Source organism: Mastigoproctus giganteus, chromosome 2, assembly GCF_048544385.1.
Source record: "Mastigoproctus giganteus isolate SK-2022 chromosome 2, ASM4854438v1, whole genome shotgun sequence".
In the NCBI taxonomy this organism is placed as follows: domain Eukaryota; kingdom Metazoa; phylum Arthropoda; class Arachnida; order Uropygi; family Thelyphonidae; genus Mastigoproctus; species Mastigoproctus giganteus.
In genome coordinates, this window is record NC_143576.1 from 187,824,571 (window position 1) to 187,845,825 (window position 21,255).

The 21,255-nt window shown below is 37.1% G+C and overlaps 1 protein-coding gene across 3 annotated transcripts in view; it reads left to right on the forward strand.

Annotated features, from left to right (window-relative positions):
• The window catches only part of Coq8 (ubiquinone biosynthesis protein COQ8, mitochondrial), a 214,755-nt gene that overhangs the window by 65,446 nt on the left and 128,054 nt on the right, over positions 1-21,255 (forward strand). For all 3 annotated transcript variants that reach the window (XM_090368857.1, XM_090368860.1, XM_090368858.1), the window contains exon 4: positions 8,293-8,359. In XM_090368857.1, the coding sequence (XP_090224983.1) occupies positions 8,293-8,359 (67 nt within the window). The remainder of the gene's footprint in view (positions 1-8,292; positions 8,360-21,255) is intronic.

The window sequence follows — 21,255 nt, forward strand, 5'->3', positions numbered from 1 at the left end:
TATAAAATGATTTGAGTTTTGTTCTGATTTACAATGCTTATAACTAAAATTATAACTTATAACTAAAAATGTTCACTTTTATTTATAAATTTTCGGAATGCTGTTATTTCTCAACATTCCAAAAAGTGCAGCATACACATAGCAGCAAACATATTAAAATACAAATTGTACTATAAACATGTAGATCAATTTTAGTTAACTTGGTCAAGTGCATTCATTTGTGTATTTTCTGTAGATTACTGAAAAAAAAAAAGAAATATATAAGAAAATACACATGTATTTCAAAATTTAATGTATACCAAATTAATTCTCACTGAATGACTTTTTGATGAAAATAATCCTATAAAATTAAAATTAAAAACTCACTTCTATATGTGATTGAAAAATTTTAGTCCCTTGATGAATGCTTAAATGAGTGAATGAATAATTACTCACACTTAATAAAATTAATATATTAAAATATTGCCTAATTAGCTACATTTTTGGATTTAATTTCGGAATTCTATTATAAGGCATTAAAAAAAAAGAAGTAAATTTAAAAGGTAGAGTGAGATTTAAGAAATTCTAAAACCAAACAAAATATAAGAAATTAAATTAAAGCTGAGCTGAAATAACATTTAATATTGAAAACACTATTTTAACAAATTTTGTTTAATTGTTAACAGTGAGTAGCTACAGTTGTTGATTATTTACAATTGTATTAAACACAAAAATATTAAAAACTTAGCAGACTACATCATATATGCATTCTAGTCAAAGTTAGGATAGGTAGTATATTATGTTATTGTGTATATATATCTGCAGGGGAAGTTATGACTTCTCTAAAAATCCTGTGATAACCAAAAAAAGACCATAATTGCAAACATGTTGCAACTTTTGATTATATGTAAAACATTTAATAAAATAAAAATATAAAGGCATAGTAAACCATGAAAATGCAATAATATAATAAAACAAATAAAAACACAAAACTGTAAAATGCAATAAAAGCACAAAAATGTAAAGTATCACAGAAGCCCTTCGAATAACTGCTGTGCTTTTCATCAATCTGAAATATAAAAATGGCAGGTTTATATATAAGCATGCAGAGATATGTGCCATTAGGCAGAGCAGTGGTGAAGTAATGAAGAAGAGAAATGTCAAATGAGAGAATGAGCATAAAAGAAGAATAATGTAAGACAAGGCAAAGGACAATAAAAATGAGGTCACATCAATTATAAGTGAAATGTTTTACATATATTCATTAGTTGCATCAGGTTTTTAGCAGTGATTGTGAGATGACTTACAGAATGGTAATATTTTCTAAATACAAGATCGAATGACTGGCAACAAGATTAACAAATGTTTTGGAATATATCATTAAAAGTGTGAAGGCATAAGAATGGGATCCAGAGATGGCAAAAAAGATCCAGAACTATTCCTGAATTCCTCCTGACTGGGACACAAGATCTTGGTGACATAGTTAGTGATACAAAAGGTGTTGTGATAGCATCAGTTTTTCAACTGAATGAAGAAGGAAATATTAATAATTTTGGACATTTAAAAAAAAATGAGGAGTCAGTTTTAAAATTATCTCCTTATTTTTATCTAGGAAATTGATTATTTGAACAAACCAGTTATCCTATTTGGTCAGGCCCCAGTTATTTTGGGTGATTAATATCCCATTGTATTGATAACTATTTAAAATACATATATTGTGTAAATTAACATTGTATGATTTACATTTTACATAAAGCATTAATAATAAATAAATTGTTTCAGACTTTGCAGGGTATTTTTTTTTTATTCTCTTGGCTTCCTCTCTTTAGACAATTTTTCCTAGGTGTAATCATGAGAGAAATAACATTTCATGTAATTTTTTACAAGTTCCTACAGAGCAGGAACATAGGATGGATGTTTTTTTTTTTTTATTTAAAACGTGAACAGTAGATAAATTTTCAACAACTATTTACATTCTATGTACAAAAGCAAAAAAAAAGGAAAAATAAGGAACTTTTTAGAAAGAAATGCAAACGTTTAAACATTTCAATTTCAGGAATTAAGAAAACAGTTTCTTGGCATTGGATCAGTCTTATATTTCACACATTGAAGGTGATGGACGGTTCAGTGATGGTGAAGAGGTGGCTGCCACTGTTCCATTCACTGTTAACATGATCCACAGTTTCTGGTCTTTTGCAGTGGAATTCGAGTAGAAGTCTGCTCTGCAACTTCCTCCATAGGCTTCACTTCAGATGTTGCGCCAATGTGTCGACAGGAGGCACGTCGTCACTGCTTCTTGTGTGCTTCAAGTAGAAGTTGTAAATGACGGACTTGGCCGCAATGAATAGGAAGTTGCAGGTGGTGTGTGCTGTCTGCTCAGAGTGAAGCAGGTACCAGTAGTCCTCCAGAGTGTGGGCATGGTGCAGGCAAGCTTTGCTGCATCCAAAGCGTATTTGACAAGTTCATTGTTCACAGGGCATGCCAGGTATGTGTGTTCCAGGGTACCTGGAGTGGCACAGAAGAGGCAGTAGTTTGAGGAGCGTAACCTGAAGATTTGTAGCTTGACTGGGATGGGAAGGATGTTATGCCATAGTCTCCACTGGATGTCTGCATCCGACTTGGAACATTTCGTCTTGTACGGAAGGTTCCACTGAAAGTTAGATGGTGGCTCGTGGTGAGTGGAGAGGGGTGCAGGGACAGCTTGGCAGGTGGATGACGGGAAAATCGTGGTCGTATGGTGAGACGTGATTAGCTGATAGACTTTTCTGGAGGGTGCAGGAGACAGAGGTACCGTGTCTTCTGGTGATGTGATGACGAAGGTTGGTGTAGGCGAGGATCCAGCAACATTTTCAATCCCTTTAGTTGTAGTGATGTCTGGAAGAGCTTGTGTGATCGCTGATTTTAGATGTCTGTGTTGCTGCTTTGCATTTATGGTTTTAATGGGCAAACCTTCTGATCCTTTCCATTCAAGGCTTGGTGTCAGGAGGTCGCCTATGGTTCTTATTCCTGCCCAGTTCCATGTAGGAAAGAAGAGAATATCATCATTTGCAGGGTCTATTATTCTTTTATTGTAGAAGAGCGGTTCTGAAAGTATTCCAGGAAGGGATGTTCTCTCAAGATTATGGTGAAGGTTTAGCTTTTTACAGCAATACAGTGCATCTTTATAAAATGGCAGTAGTTTGAGTGGTGCCATATCCATTCTCAATATTGTTGAAAGAGATAGTCCTCTAGTGGCTGTTGCTAGTAGTTTATCCATAGTGTCGGAATATGGGTATTTTGTTTGCAGCGTCTTAAGAAGAAAGGTGATCCGGAATGCTGCGATTTTGTCGTCAAGAGAGACCAACCTTTGACCCCCATGAGTAAGTGGCTGGCTAAGTTTGGAGCAGGACATCCAGTTGGTTTTGTTCCAAAGGAAGCTTCTGACAGATGCCTGGATTTGGCGGAGGAAGTCAACAGGTGGCGTGAGAATTTTGAAAGTGTGCCAGAGAACGCTTGCCGCCATATGATTGACCACAAGCACTCTCCCTCTCAGCAAAGATGTGGCGCACACGCTTCTCCATTTCCCGAGTACTTTGTTGAAACAACTCAGCAATTTGGGCCAGTTCTTCTTGGAGAAAAGGAGGGTATTACCGAGGTACACACCTAGGTATTTCTGTCCCTCACTGGACCATGTGCATTGGATGGGGGAGTCGGTTCTAGTTTTCCAGTTGCCAGCCCATAGACTGCTGGTCTTACAGTTGTTGAGTTTTGCGCCTGATGCTTGAGCGTAGAGATCATGAGCCTTTTGAATGACTTCAAATTCGCTCTTGTGGCGTATTGCAATTGTGACGTCATCTGCATATGCTGAGTAGGTTATATTTAGGTGGGGTTCTGGTAGCAGCGTTCATCGGGATTGTATACTGGTGGCAGTTTTATTAAGGAATGGTTCTATGGCAATTGCGTAGAGTTTTCCAGAGAGTGGGCAGCCTTGTTTTATCCCTCTGTAATACAGAAAGTGGCAGGTGAGCTGGTTGTTCAGTTTCAGGCAGAATTTGGCTTCCTTGTATAGCAGATGGATTGTTCTGAAGATGTAGGGGGTCCATATCCAAAGGCTTTCAAGTTCTGAAATAGGTAGCTGCATTCAACGCTGTCGAATGCCTTTTCCTGGTCAAGGATAATTAGTGCTAGGAATTCTCTTTGGCTGTTTGCAGTGGAGAGGAGGTCTCGGATCAGATATAGATTGTCGTGAATCGATTTTCCAGGTACTGAGTATGTTTGTTGGTGATCAATGATATCAGGGAGAGTGGTTTTTAATCTATTGGCGATGGTTTTGGAAATGATTTTACAGTCCGTATTCATTAAGGAAATCAGGTGCCAGTTTTGTAGATTGGTGCGATCTCCTTTCTTGGGAATCAGTCAAGCGACAGAGGTGGTGACCGAAACTGGTAGTCCATGGGACTGAGCTTCTTCAAGCATTCGAAAGAGTAGCACTCCGAGATGATCCCAAAACGTTTGGAAGAATTCAGAAGTCAGTCCATCCAGACCTGGTGATTTATTTTTGGAAAGGGCTTTGCATGCTGCTGTTAGTTCTTGTAGGATGATTTGTTTCTCCATACTGCATGGGCCGTATGGGAGATTTTTTTTAAATCCTGAGAGGATTTCCTTGGTTGCCTTTGTGGAGGTTTCTTGAGAACTGTAAATTTCTCTATAAAATCTTGTTACTTCAGAAAAGATTTCCTCTGGGTCTTCAGTGATGTTTCCGTCTTGCAGCTGAATGGCAGTGATGATGATTGATTTGTGATGTCTGCGTTCTAATGAGAAAAAGTATTTGGTTGGGGCATCGGATAGATTTATGTGGGTGTATCTCGATCTGAGTAGGCCGCCTTTTGCAGAGTGTTCTAAGTGGGTTTGTATGGCTTGTAGTGCTGACTGATGGGTCTATCAGATGGGAGATTTTTCAGCCTTTGCTCAAGTTGATAGAGGTTATTACGCTTTTGTTGACTTTTCTGATGGCTGTAGGTTTGCGAGAATGATTTCAGTTGACTTTTAAATCTAGGTCACCATGTGTTCATGGGTTCCAATCTGTGTTTGGATTGGGCAAGATTGGATATTAGGTCTTGCAGCTTAGAGATGTATTCCTTGTCTTGAAGAAGGCTATTGTTGAACATCCAATAAGCACCTCCACTTTTGTAGTGATTGGGTGAGAAGGAGAGCTGTAGTTTGATAAAGGAGTGGTCTGAGATATGAGATGGCAAATGTATGATGCTTCTGTCCAGTCGGGCTTGGTAAGGTAGTCTTTCAGATGCTGTATTTGCTGATCTCCAGGTGTAAGACTTTTCTTTTGGGTGCTGGTGTCTAAATACGTCGACCAGTTCATTGTTGTTTATCAATGCCTGCAGGTTGTTGATTAACGTTGTGCGGTGCTCAGTGCATCGTGCTCTGTCCATTTCTGGGTCAAGAGTGCAGTTGAAGTCGCCAGCAAGAATGATATGTTCTTGATCTATAGTAGAGAGGTGGCTTTGTATGAAGTTGGTTATTTGAATAGCAAGTCTGTCCTGCTGTGGCATGTAGATGTTAAAAAGGTGCAAGGTTTCCTTCTGGGGTGTATCCAGGCGGGCATAGATTGCGTAGCCAGCGATCTCTGCTATCACATTGAGCTTACAGGCAGACTTATGATGAAGGCCGATACTCACTCCTGCTCCATGATGTTGTTGTGTTGGAGAATGATGGAATACATATGGCCAATCTGTCCATTTCAAGGATGGCCTTGTGTCTATTTTAATATTTATTTCTTGTAGGAAGAGTAGGTCGGCATGATGTCGTTGGACCTGGTGAAGGGGCATCCTCTTGCATTAAGTGATAGCATGCTAAGTGTCAGCATTATCTGCAGGAATAAAGGTAAGGGTTTTGCAAGTTTTGGGGCGGTTAACATCCTGATTGATGGTATTGCTGTTCGAGCCCATTAATCAAGTAGTACAGGCGCTTGGATCTATTTACATCTGCCCTGTCCTTTTTTCCTTTTAATTTGGAACGCAGATCTGTAAGTTGTGAGATCAGCTTGGGTATGTTAGAGCTGAACTTCAGAGCTGTCACCAGCTTCTGTAGGGAGCTGCGTACTTCCCATAGAAAGGAGCGTAGTTTTTCCACAGTTAAGGGACCTTTGGTGTAAGGAAAATCGCTTTCCTCGTCCTCTGAAGCACTTGAATCGCGAGAATCACAGTTGGTCTCTTCTTCAGTTCCCAGAAATTCGGGTTCTTCTTCATTTGGGTCGTGAGTGGTTTGTAGCTGTTTATTTATTTCCATACTTGGTGGTATGATGGACTTATTTGAGATCTGACCGTTTGTCTTCTGTGGTGTTCTGTATTTATTTTTGTCGCTCCTGTTGTTTTTTTTAGCGGTTTACTCTTTTCCTGCTGCCATGTGCATTGTCTTCTTCTTCTGTTTTGTGACTTTGGACGTGGTCTGCCTTGGGGGTTGATTCCGAGATAAAACTCTTGTTTCGGTTGGTCGGTCTCCTGAAGAGATTGCGTCCTGGTCTTCTCTGGTCTTTGAATTTTCTTTTTCTGAAGAGTTTGGTATGGAAGCATCTCAGACTGTTTGACAGTTTCTTCAGCATCCCCATTATCTCCAACAGTCAGCTCGCTTTGTGCATCTGGCCTGACCCAGGTTGGTGCCACCTGAATTTCGATATTACTTTCAGAAGAGTTAGAGATATGCAGGCAGTTTTTCCTGATGTGACCCTCTTCGTGGCAGAAGAAACATTGTGAGGGAATGGAGGTATAGAAGGTGTAAATGATTCCGTTTAGATCAGCGTTGAAGTTTTGGGATGTTTGCTGCGTCATTGTTGGCAAAGTGCATAAGTGCTTGCCTGCGGAAGCTTTTTATATGCAAAAATTCCGGTTTCATGGTTGCTGCAGAGAGTGTGCGTATTTTCCCGGTAACGGATCCGTATTTGGATAAAATTCCTCTCAGAAATTGATGAGGAATTTCAGGTGGGACGTTTGAAATTATAACTTTTGTTGGTGCTAAGGCAATTGGCACTGCTTCCAGGTGATGAAGACCAATGTCTATTCCATTTTGCAGGATAGTTTGCACCCATGAGGGGTGGCTGAAATACACCTGCACAGCTCCCGCCACACGGGATGCATGAGTGATATTTTTCAGTGGTACTTTCTTCGCAATTGCTGTAAGGTACTGCTGTAAGGGGGTGTTTTCCTTGGTAGCGAAGATTACTATTCCATTTTCCCAGGAAGTAATAGTGGTTGCTTCATTTGTAAGAATGAAGCAACCACTATTACTGAACCAACAATAGTACATACGCAGTTGTTCAACCGCGTATGTACTATTGTTGGTCGCGAGAGAGGGGTTTTTGCTGGCGTCAAGCATAATCCATTAGATATGGCATTTGCATAAGTATTAACAGTTACTGACCTTTTGGAGCTTGAGGTATTCACCTGTTTTCACAGGGTGTGGCTTCCAAAGTGACCAAGACACTGCTGGCAGTAGCTGTAGGTTCCATTGCTGTGGTTGTTTGACCTTCGCTGGCCATAGCTGGAGGCAATTAATGGAATGGGTGGGTGGAATAAGCCGTTACTGGAATGTCCAGCTTTCCATGGCTAAAGTTAAAAATTAAATTGTAACCTAACTCAAACTCCGCTAAATCTACACACACAAAATTATTATTACTCGAAAGCTCCTCCGAAGAGGAATCGAACAATATAAGTCTTGACTGAGGGTTCTCGCAGACAAACATCAAAAAGGGGCAAAGGGGCGGGAGCTCAAAAGCATGTGTCCGATCCATGTGGAGTACATTTTAGTAGATAGATAGATAGATAGATACTTGTGACATTAAAAATGGTTTTATTTTGAATTTGGCTGCTGAAAAAGCATAACATCTCAAACCTATCCAACTGTCCTTGGTCACATGTAACATACAATAAGAGTTTCTTTTTCGTTCTCATCTCAGTGTACTTTGTAAAAGAAGTGGCTACAGAATCAATATAGTTACTTTTATCATGACACAAGTATTTTAATTCCTGATGATTACAGTTTATAATGGTATTATTAATGCTCACGTGATATTATATATTTATCTTCTTTTGCTCTACTTCTAAGAAAAAAAATATTGGAAAATTGTTTCTGAGCAATCTTACACTCACCTCTTGTCACCAATTACAGGAAAAATAGTAGAGTCACATAAAAAAAGTATATAGGAGAGTTACTTAACAGTACCAGTACGTAATACTACTACTGTAAAGTAACAGTAAATCTATTGTTCCCAATTTTAACTGGTAATGTATTATTAAATTTTATAAAAATTGTTTTTCTGTTTAGTTAAATGAGCGTTCAAGAGAACGGAAAGTTCCTGCCTCAAGGGTTGGTAGATTAATGTCATATGGTGGTAAGTATAGTGTATATTCAATTAAATCAATTTTAAGTAGCTTCTCTAATTGGATGACTTACTACTCAAATAGTAATTGATTGGTAGAACAAATTTTTATTTGCTGTTGTTGAATTGGATAGTTTGAAGAAATTAAAGGAAGAATTACACAAATTATTAGAGGTAATGAACATGGGGTTTTTTTTTTTTTTTGACTAATGATGTATAATCTTGCTTCCTTGCACAATTTTCCACTACTAATACTAAACAAAACATTAAATATCCAGCATGATTAGGTACATATTATTCAAAAGGTTAAACAGTTCATTACACTTAAACTATAAAAATTTTTTTCCATCTATTTTCCATATCAGCTCACACAAGGTAGAACAGCCATGTTTACTATAACTATAGATAAGGTCTGGATGCACATCATTGGCCTGACAACCACTACTCTGTCCACTGCCCATTCACTCTTGATAGCACATGGAACACCTTAAGTACAGCACTGCAAAGAACCCCCATGATTTGCATTATCAGCAATACTGCTAACCTTCAACCAGCACCCTGAATCATCCCTTTCCAAAGTCCATCTGATCAAGTATATTGCCTGTATTGATACAAACCTGTAGTATCACATTTACTGGCTCTTACTGCAACATGTGTCACCATTTGGGAATTAATGGCCAGTTGCTAAAACATGGGGATAGTCATTATGTTTTGACTGAAGAGTGTATTCAAATATATATTTTTTAACTGAGGTATCTAAAATATTAAATTTCCTAGGAAATTTAATATTTCATGCACAATAAGTTTGAGGAGCACTTGTACTGATCTTGAATATCATAAGCACCAAGATCACTTCTTTCTATTGTTTTTTAACCTGTTGTCTAGGTAAAAAAACAATTGAAAGTTTCTGTGAGGCATTTTTGACAGATTAATTGGGGGGGGGGAATTGTGCTCTAATTTTCTCCTTTGTAAATCATGATCGTGCTGACAAACATTTGGAATAATTTCTAATTTTGTTTTGTTGGTGATTACACAGGTGTATAACTGGTCAGAAATAATTAATAAATATCAGTGTGATAAATATAACAGTTTTATCCCTTTATTTGTTGTTCGGGGTCATTTCAACTTCATGCATCTTACAGTGATTTGTGCTTCATCTACTCTGTCCTTACAGTTGAAACTCCAGATACCTGTTGTTGAAAATGGTTTCTTTGAATTGGTCACAGAAATTCTAGAAATGTCTGTTAATTATCACACACTTAGTAAAACTTCACAATTAAATTTAACCTAATTATCTGCATGTGTTGATTGGCACGTCTTGCAAAGAGATATTGACAGTAATTTCACTTCACTGCAGCATGCTTTCCTCCAGTCAGTAACACTCTCTGGCTTCATGACATTGATGCATCGTCTGGAATCAAACTGTTTATACACCACGGTTCATGCCGCAAGTGCTACTGTTAGTGTCATGCTCTCCTTGAATCAAAGAATAATTTGAAGGGTTAGGTTTTAAAATTTACATTCACTCTCCAACAGGTCTAAAGTGAGTTTTCATTTTAAAAAATTAAGTAAAAATATGTTTTAAATATAGAGCATGGATTTTTCATATTTGTGTTCAGAAAAGATTGAAATTATTGAAATTTCAAATTTTCATGGCACAAAGGAATTTTGCATTTTGTGCAACTAGTACAGAGTTAAATAAAGTCTATGAAATGGATAACCACAGAAATATTTTAATTTTAACTGTATTTGTATTTCTTTGGTTATCTACTTTGTAGACATTAAAGTTGTCATTTTTTATAGAAAGAAGGGGGCTGTTCTCAAACTGTTAAATTATTTTTGAGTTTTTATGATTTAGAAGTATATTTTTCATGAAAACTTTATCAAAAGATTATTATTTGCTATCTATTAATGGGATTTGTAATTCTCATAAATCACTTTTATGAATGCTTTGAATAATTATTTGGATAAAGAAAAAAACTTCTTGTAAAATGTTTTTATTATTTTTAAACATATTTTTTATGACAGCTTGACTACTATCTACTGTAGTAGTCCAGTGGAAAATATTCTGGTGTTCAAAATTTTGGATCAAAATATAGCTCAGATAACATGTACTAAAAGATGGATAAAATATGCGGTTAACATTTTGCATTTATTATCAGTTTATCGTAATTAATTGAATTGCAGCTTCTTTTGTTCAGTATTTAAAAGTAACATAACTGTTAATGAAATGTTTTAGGATGAGGATCATATTACAACTCACATGTGGATGTTTGTTGTTTGTTATTTGGTTTTTAGGAGCATTAGCAACTAAGGCCATATTGCTCCGGGGATATGCAGTGGTCATTTCCTGACCTTTCCGCATCCTCCGTATTTGATGGTCACGGGCTGGAACCCCGGTCTAATCAAGAGCACGTGCTATGCACTGCTGCTGCTGCTCCTACCCACCTGGCTACGGAGGCGCCTCACATGTGGAACAACATGTTGTAAATCTATGGCATTTATCATCCGGAATCATTTTAAAAGCTGAGAATGATCTTTCCAGATAGAAATGACTAGGCTAAATTTAAAAATGTGAGCCTTCAAAGCCTCCATTTGAAATGAAAATTCCTGTTCATTTCCATTAGCAAAGTCATCTAAATATAAAATCCAGAGTTTTTTTAAAAACATTGTCAAATTTATTTCTTATTTTCTCTCCTATGTCTCCAGGATTGACTGAAATTTTTAACTGAACTATGCCCTCCTCAGTTGCACTGATCAAAAAGGAAGACCCCACATTTCAAGTTTATAACAGAATTGATAACCAAGGAAAATGAGTCTATTGATGAGAGCAGATTTCTTCTAATCAAAGAATTAGAATGAATTGCCTTAGCAGAGCAGCATCTGCAGTATCCAAAGTGTTGACAACTTTTTTATACAATAAAATTTTTGTCATAAAGCAGCTGGGCTCATAACCAATTTTCCTACCTTGTTAAAATAGAGAAGAGGCATATTCCTGTAAATAGCTATGCACATAGGGACCTTTACAAAGATCTTTTTTTTTTTTTATACAAGAAAAACATGAAATTAATAATATAGTTTATTAAGCTTATAGCCCAAACCACATTTAAGGTGACATTTTATGCATCTTACCGATACCCATCATCAGACCATGCTGTTAGGGGTAAAAAAATATTAAAAAATTTGAATTATATTCCAATAATTATTAATTGTGAATTTTAAGTCTAAAGAATTTTAGGTTAAATTTCCATTTTGGTTACATTAGAAAACAGAGATTAAGAATAAGTAAATACATATGGAAAACATGCATAAAAATTAAATTCTTACCTGCTGTCAGACTCCTGCTTGCCAATGCTACCAGAACCTGATGTGCATACTGGCAAGAGGTGCTGCCAACAGTTAATTTATGGGTGAGGGATTAAATCTATCGACTAATAGAAACATGCCGAGTTTTACTATTCTGGATCCAGTAGTAGTTGGAGCGGAAGAGCGGAAGCCTTGGGGTGAACTTTGCTCTCATACACCAATCATCTATGGTTGTTGCGCAGGCTGGTTCTGGGAGTCTGGAGAGGATTGTGTGTGGGCTGCTCTTCCAGATATATGGACTATTTTCTTGTCGAATTTTTCTTGGTGGAAATATTGAGGGTTGAATTTGATTCCTTGTTTAGCATTAGCATTAGCATTAGTAGAGGCATTTGATGCAAGAAAGCAAGCTTATGCAGCATCAGCCAAAAAAAAAAAAAAAAAAAAAAGTAACATAAATAAATAAAAATAACCACTTCCACTTCACCCCTCTGTTCGTTCGAAATACCTGTCCAGCTGAGCCTTAAACTTATTTAGGCTATCAACTTCCACGACAAGAGATGGAAGTCTCTTCCACCCACCAACCACCCGCTGGGTAAAGGCAAATTTCCGCACATCTATCCTACATCTGTCTTTCCTCAATTTGAATTTATGTCCCCTCAGGTGATTTTTCTGAGCTAGAGGAAGAATCCCATCAGCATTGAGCATGCTCAAACCATTCAAGGCTTTGTACACCTCTATCAGATCACCCCGCTGGTGCCTAGTTTCCAGACACTGTAATTTGCAAAACTTAAGCCTTTCTTCGTAAGAGAACCCCTTTGTCCCATTCACCAATCTAGTTGCCCTTCTCTGTACTCTTTCCAGCAGCTCTACATCCTTCCTGAAATGAGGCCTCCAGGCCTGTATACAGTACTCTAGGTGTGGCCTGACCATTGCCTTATACAAGGGAATAATCACCTCCTTATCCCTGCTAGAAAAATTCCTATATATCATTGACAATACACCATGAGCTACTCTTGCAGCTCGTCTGCACTGCTCAGAGAACTTCATATCTGCCTGCACCACCACCCCCAGGTCCCTTTCATTCTCTACCACTGTCAGTGTAGTACCACAGAGTTGATACGCTGCTCTGGGGTTGCTGTTTCCCATATGTAGTACTTTACATTTGTCAATGTTAAACTTCATTTGCCACCTCGAAGCCCATCTGCTCAACCTTTCCAAATCCTGTTGCAGCAGCATAGTGTCAGTAGTGTCCTTGACAACCCTGCCAACCTTCGTATCGTCTGCAAACTTGGACATTAAGCCTGATATACCATCATCAATATCATTTATAAATACAGAAAACAATAAAGGCCCCAATACTGAACCCTGAGGGACTCCACTAATAACATTAGTCCACGATGAGCAGTGTCCATTGATTACCACTCTCTGTCTTCTCCCCCTCAACCACCCCTTTATCCATAGCAGCAACTTGCCTCCAATGCCACACTGCTCCAATTTGTGCAGCAGTCTTCCATGTGCAACAGTATCAAAAGCCTTTCTAAGATCCAAGTATATAATATCAAAGTTATTCCCTGCATCCAGTTCTTTTGTGACTGCATCATAGTATCCAATCAAATTGGTCAGGCAAGACTTCCCCTTAACAAAACCATGCTGTGTCCTAGCTATAACTGAAGTCTTGTCTAGATGATCCTGCAGTGCTTCTTTCACCAGTGCCTCCATTAATTTTCCGGGAACAGAAGTTAAACTCACAGGTCTATAATTACTTGTGTCAGCCTTTGATCCCCCTTTGTGAATTGGGGTCACATTTGCACATCTCCAGTCAATGGGTACCTCCCCTGAGTCCAAGGAAGCTCTCATAATTATGGCTAAGGGTTTGCTTACCTCCTTTGCTGCCTCCTTTAATATAACTGGATAGATCCCATCCACCCCAGGTGCCTTTCTTGTGTTTATCTTCAACAATTTCTCCTCCACTTTGCTCTCAGTTATTACAAGATTCTCTAGCTTACTGCTAGAATTGAATACACCTCTGGCATTCCCCTCGCTGAATAACTCCTCATGTGTGAATGTCGATGCAAAATATTCATTTAGTTTGTTAGCTACCCGAGCAGGGTCATCAACAGTTGACCCATCGATCTCAAGTGGACCAATCTGATTCATCCCCTTCCTTCTAGAGTTTACATAAGTAAAGAACTCTTTGCTGTTTTTCTTCGCATCCCTTGCCAAGGATCTCTCGTAATCTGCCTTCGCCTGCCTAACCTCCTTTGTAACTTGGTTACAGATCAACTTGTATCTATCATAGGCGTCCGTGTCACGTGTTAATTTGTATGTATCCCATGCATTTTTCTTCTCTGCCATATGCCTCATTAGTTCATCTGACAACCATTTAGGCCTAAACCTTGAACAATATTTCTTAGTTGGTATGTAAAGCCTAGTAGCTTCCACGATAAGTTCTTTGAATGCTTCCCATTTTGAATTTGCTGTTGGCAATATCATCAGTTGATCCCACTGTATAGAATTTAAATACTGTCTCAGTCCATTGTAGTCGCCTTTACGAAAGCAATACCCCTTCCCTTTACCCCTAATGGTAGTTACCTCTTTGAGTAACTCCCACTTCAGTTAATTTCTGTTAATTTATAAGGCTCCAAACATTTTTATGAAGAAGGCTTCTTTAAATTTTCTTCTATTGTAATGGTTATTTGTAGAGAGGATACTAGTATTGTTAAATGTGGTGTCATGTGTCACCACATTGGAAGCACGTAGAGCTGTGTAAGATTTTAGGATTCTTCCAATTTTATATCTTTTTTATGTTCTTTGATTCTACAGTTGAATCTTCTATACTATTCTCCACACCTACAGTCTTCTAAGATTGCTGGAATTATTGGGCTGTTGTTTTAGGATCTGTTTAATCGAGGCCGAACTCTTGAAAAAGGTGGTGGTTCCATATTTTCTTGCTTCTTTTGCTATTTTTATACTGATTGTTGGTACATAAGGGATGCACATGGTAGTTCTTCTGTCCTGCTTGGTTGTGATTGTGTGAAAGTCTTGGAGATGTCTTCTGTTGCTCTGTTAATAACATGAAGAGGAAATCCGTTCTTGAAGGGAAGCCTGGTTATCCCCCAGGGCTACTTATGGAAGTTTACAAGAAGCCTACAGACATTGGGATCACCTTAAATTACAAATCCTGCCATTCCTTCTCAACAAAAATCAGTGTTCGCAAATCCTTCATCCTCTAGTACAGAGAATTTGTAAAGAAGAAAAATATACGGCAAGAACAATAACCAAGAGTAACTAAGAGTAAGAATAACCAAGAGTAACTAAGAGTAAGAATAACCAAGAGTAACTAAGAGTAAGAATAACCAAGAGTAACTAAGAGTAAGAATAACCAAAGTAACTGCAGAAATCACTTTCATCTCTGCCTGTGGCTACTGTTATCTATTAGTCTGTGAATTCCCCCAAGCTGGCAGTTTTCTGACCTACCTAACACTTCCTTGATAGCATCAGCAAATTGCACCCTTTCTATTTAAGTGTATTCCATCACTGTAAAAGTAACCTCTCCTGTTAACAAGCACAGACCATGCTGAAAAAAATTCTACCCCATAAGCCTTGCACAATCTCTCCAAGGCCGAATTGATTGACAAGGCTGTCATCATATACTCCCTTGTATCGTGTCTGGGCAGAAATGCAGACACTTTCAAATTTAACCCTAACTCATGACTTTTTTTAACATTTACCTGAACTTGTTAAGTAAATCTGCAGATATCGTACTCTTAATGTCATTAGTGTCAACGCATATAACAGTATCACCTTTTGTGCCCTTAAAAGATATCTGCTCTACAATGTCATAAACTTTTGTCCCTTTCAGACAAGGCGCCTCCGTAGCCAGGTGGGAAGGAGCAACAGTGCGTAGCATATGCTTCTTCATTAGACCGGAGTTCGAGCCCGTCACCCCCAAATACGGAGGATGAGGAAAGGTCAGGGAATGACCACCGCGTATTCCCGGAGCAATATGGCCTTAGTTGCTAATGCTCCTAAAAACCAAAACAACAAACAACAACTCCCTTTCAGACACACCCTGATCCTGTTCCATCTATCCTTTTTGCACTATATATTTCCTATCTCCCTGACAATAGAGTCACCGACAATAACTAACTCCTGTGGAGCCAGCACATTCTGCCTTGAAGATTGCCGCTGTATTGCCTGATGCACAAGAGGCCATTTGGAGCTCTGTGATTTTCTGAGTGGTAGACAAGAAGAGGTTTAAATTTAAAATCTGCAGCTAAAAGAAAAGTCTGTCTTTGCTAGCTTTACATCCTGGTGTGGATTTCTCCATTTTGGTGATATAAATTTTAGTTGATAGACATTTCTCAAATAAGGCAGTCTCATCTCCACATTATAATCTTAGCCAAAACATGCTGATGATGCAAATGCAGATTTTTGTGATGTTAAACAAAATTTTGGTTTTATTTGTTTAGTGGTGCAACTTCGAGAATGGTACAAGTCAAAACAATGCAAAGTGGGGTCTGGGTGTGTGTGTTTGTATATATATATATATACTGTATATTTAAATAATGGCTTAAAAAGTTAGAATGCAATAACATAAAATACAGTTTTGCAACGCTACTGGCTTATTTTTATTTTTATAATTCTGTTATATATATATATATAGACCCAGATCCCACCTTGAATTGTTTTGACTGGGTGTATATATATATATATATATTGAAATGCTATTTTTCTGCTATAACATACTTTTCTCACCTACACAAAGTTTTGCGACCATCTTCTGCTACTTTGTAAGTCTTTTATTTTTCTTGCTATCCTGGGATGTCCTACTTCATATGTTTAATTCTGAATTCTCAACACACCTTCATAATATAATTTAATTTTACTTCTCCAAATTTCAACACATGGGATAATAATGGTATACAGCTACCATAGCCAGGTGGGCAGGAACAGCAGTGCATAGCACACGCTTCTTGATTAGATCAGGGTTCGAGCCCGTGACCACCAAATATGGAGGATGAATGTGGAAAGGTTAGGGAATGACCACCGCATATCCCCAGAGCAATATGGCCTTAGTTGCTAATGCGCCTTAAAAAAAAAAAAAAAAAAAAAAAAAGCTACCATAGATATATTCACACAGATTCAAAAAAAACTTTTTTTGGCTTCCTACCTGTACAGTCCTGATAGTTTTCTCTGACTGCATACCATCTCAGATTCAGTAAGTTATACTTGATTTCCACTTTCTCCTTTTGATTTTAACTTTCCTCTTTGCTTTCCACCTCTGCCAGGTAAGCCATGAAATATATATATGCCTTCCCATGCTTATCTCTACCTTTAGGCCTAACTTCCTCCATTACTACTAAATTCAAATTGTTGTGCTGATACTACCACATGCTTACATATATTTCATGTCAGAAACAGAGGTTCTACTTCTTGCTGTCTTTCCGGTGATTTTGATGATTGACCCTTGATGAAGACATTGAAATCATAAGTTTTTCAGCATATAGTACTCCTTTTTATTTTTCAGATATCTTACTGTGTTTTCCATAGCTCCAACTCCCATTTTGTAGCTCATTTTCTAATTTGGTCCTCTCAAGAAACTAGCTTATATATCTATTATGGTCATTGGGTTCCTTCTGCCAAAATATGCAGTGTCTCTAGTCCATAATCCATATTACTGTATTTTAATATTCTTCTTCAACCTTTTATAAATACAATATATATATATATAAATAAATTTTCTGTTTATACTCCAGCACGACAACCAAGTCAGTAGAGTTTACAATAAATCGTCAATACAAATATTTATCGTATTTAGTAGTCACGGGCTTGAACCCCGGTCCACTCAAGGAATGCATGCTATGCACTCTTGCTCCTGACCACTCGGCTACGTCAGGCCTTTGTTAACTCATATATATATATTTATATATTTTCTATACTATATATCTTTACAATTTTTTTCTTTGGTACTGCTACTTTTTAAATAAATAAATAAATAAATCTATATATATATACACTCAGACTGCACCTTAACTTACTCAGCTTGGGACCTCATTTCTAATCCAATGTTTTTACACTACCAAATTCTACTATATCAACCTTTTAATATATCTAGAACATATCAAATTAATACAGACCGACGTAATGTATAATCTTTCACATAGATGCCATTAATCTGTTCTGATTTTATTAATAACCTTAAGTTATTTTTAATAACCTTAAGTTATCTATGATTTTAAAATTTATAAATAATTCTTTGCCTAACATGGATATATATATATATATATATATATATATATATATATATATATATTTATTTATTTATTTAAAAAGTAGGAGGACAGAAATGTAGTGACCATGAAAATAGTAAAATTTAGTAAACCATAAAAACAATTCAGAATCAAGTTATAAAGATTAAAACTACCAAAGAGAATAAAATGTGATGTGTAAAATATCACAGATTTCAACAGAGAATTACGTACCAAATGCTATGGGAATCTTAATAAGTAAAAATAGGAATAGCAAAGAAATTAAATTAATTAATAAGGCAAAATAAAAAATAATAGTGTGCCAAAAGTTCAATAAAATTATGAATTTTGCTGTCTACAGAGATGTTAGGACCACCAGAACCATCTGAATAAGCCAGGTCTAAGCTGTAAAATGTATATAAAGTAAACAGAAAAAAGGAAGAGGAAAATGAAGAAATATCAGCTACAATCCCAAAATCTTCAGTTTTCTACTGAGATATCACAGTAGACCAGATTAGAAAGCATTTCATTAGTCAGTTGGTGCCTCTGTAGCCAGGTGGGCAGGAGCAGCAGTGCGTAGCACACACACACTTCTTGATTAGACCAGGGTTTGAGCCCATGACTACCAAATACGGAGGATGCGGAAAGGTCAGGGAATGACCACCGCATATCCCCGGAGCAATATGGCCTTAGTTGCTAATGCTTCTAAAAACCAAATAACAACAACAACATTAGTCAGTCAAATAAGTGCCAAAGCTACCTATTTGAAAGGATGCAGCAGTTCTGCAGCCGTGAGAGGAAATAAACCATAACACTAAACAAACCAAGAAATCATCATTGCAATACAGAAAGGAAGAAACTTACTTAGCTTGAAGAGCCAAGTAAGTAGTTGTAAACAGACAAAAAGTAGGTTGCAAACAGACAAAAATCTTTTAGTCTTCTAGATTTAACTGTTTTTACTACACCTCTGTCCTCTCACTATATATCTTGACAATTTTGTTTCTTTGGTAACTGCTATTCTAGTAAAAATAGTGTCTGCAGCCTGTGCTATTTTGTTGTGATTTCCATATATATTTTTCACTCAGTCCTTGTACATCTTGTTGTATAAAGGTTGCAAATGCTCATTTTGGAATATTTTGAGAGCACCTGTCAAATATTACTTAGCTTTGCCTTAACTATTAATAAATATATTTTGTTTATATTTCTATTTGTGATGCTAGTCATTAATGTAACATAGCATTGCGAAAAAGGGTTAGAAATGTGAAATTCCTAGATGATGCATTTCCTTTGAACACCAGTGTATGTATGAAGGGAGGTTGTTCCAGAAAATATAAGTTGAAAGAATAAATGAGAAAGAAGAAGAAAAGTATTATCAGAGACAAAGAAAAAGGGATGTGGAGAGGAAATAATGGGAGAATACTACCATTTTTGAGTGGAGTTGATAAGAGTGAAAGAGCAAGAGCAGGAGTTTCTATTGCTGTTAAAAAGAAATTGAGACACAACATCAAAAACTGGCAATTTATTAATGAAAGAATGATCTCATTGGAACTGAAAATGTACAGGAGAGAAATATGTATTTTGTGAATATATGCCCTGACTAATGACACCGCCGATACCTTGAAGGATGAATTTTGGAAGGATCTGAGAGAACTAATAGAAAAAATTCCTAAGAACAAAGAGATATTTCTAATGGGAGATTTCAATGCAAGAGTAGGAACTGAACAAAATAGCAAAGTTATTGGAAGATTTGGAGAGAAAGAGAGGAATGACAACGGAGATAGACTATGCAATCTTTGTGAACAGTTCGACTTGAGAATAAACAACACATTTTTCCAACACAAGGATATCCATAAATATACTTGGTCACAGGAGACAAGACAAATTAGATCAGTTATAGATTACATTATTTCAAAACATTCAGGGACATATGTATTGAAAGATGTCAGAGTTTATAGAGGAGCTGAATGTGGATCTGACCATTTTCTTGTTAAAACAACACTGAGGTGGAACTGGATTAAGAAAATAAGTGTGGACAACCAACAATGCAGGGAAGGAGAAATGCTACAAGTGGATCAATTTAACATTGACCTACTCCAGGACGACAGCATTAGAAACAACTTCACCCAGGGACTGGATGCTGCAATTAACATAGAGATGAAAGGTAATACTGAAGAAATCTACGAATATTTAAAAAATACTGTTAAAAAAATAGCTCATGAAATCCTAGGCAAAAAGAAGAGCCAAGGACAAAAAAAGACCTGGATTACAGAGAAAGTAAGAGCTGCTGTTGAGGAAAAGAAACTTGCATATCAGAAATGGCTGGGTGATAGGAATGATGCATATAGGAACATTTATGTTGAAAAAAAGAAAATAGCCAATCGGTTGGTAGTAGAAGTGAAAAATGAAGAATGGGAAAGGAAATGCGCAACTATTAATAGCAAATTGGGCTTCAAGCAATCAGCGGAATCAAGGAAGGTCCTTAAAGACTTGAGAAAACAGAATAAACACAATGCTGGTTTGCAATTAATACCTTTGAAAGACTGGACGGAGTACTATGAAAGACTTTTAAAAGAAGACCAGGAAGAGTTCAAGACGATGGAGGATTTGGTGTAGAAGACTCGGGCTTAAAAGTTTCTGTTAGGGTAGTAGAACTCCTGCTAAAGGAAGGAAGGAATGACAAATCATCTGGACCTGGAAGAGTTTACATGGAACTTCTGAAATACGGAGGAAGAGGAGTGGCTGTTCTGATACAAAAACTCTTAAATAGTATACGGAGAGGAGAAGAAATACTGAAAGAAATAACAACAGGATATGTTACATCAATTTATAAGAAGGGCGATCGAAAAAGCTGTTCAAATTACAGAGGAATATGCATCCTGAACCCGCTGTTAAAGATCCTTGGAAAATGGATCAGGAACCATTTAGAAGCCAGAATCGAGGTATCAGAAGAACAAAGTGGTTTTTCAGCTGGGAGGTCATGTATACATCATATCTCAACAGTACGACAGATCCTTGAAAAATGCCAATCAAAAGGAAAAAAAATCATTGTGATTTTCATTGACCTTGAAAAGGCATATGAGTGTTCCAAGAAAAACTCTTATGGGAAGCACTGAAAGAGGCAAATATTGATGGACAACTGATTAACATTATTAAGGCAATTTACAGGAATAATAGATGCAGAATTAAAGTGGGATCAGCTTTGTCACCTGAATTCCACACTTCAAAAGGCTTATTACAAGGTTGTTGCATGTCACCAACACTTTTCAAAATTTATATCGACATCTGCCTAAGATCCTGGTCAAAAAATGTAATAAAATGGGATTGCCGATTAATAAGAACACCTATATTGAC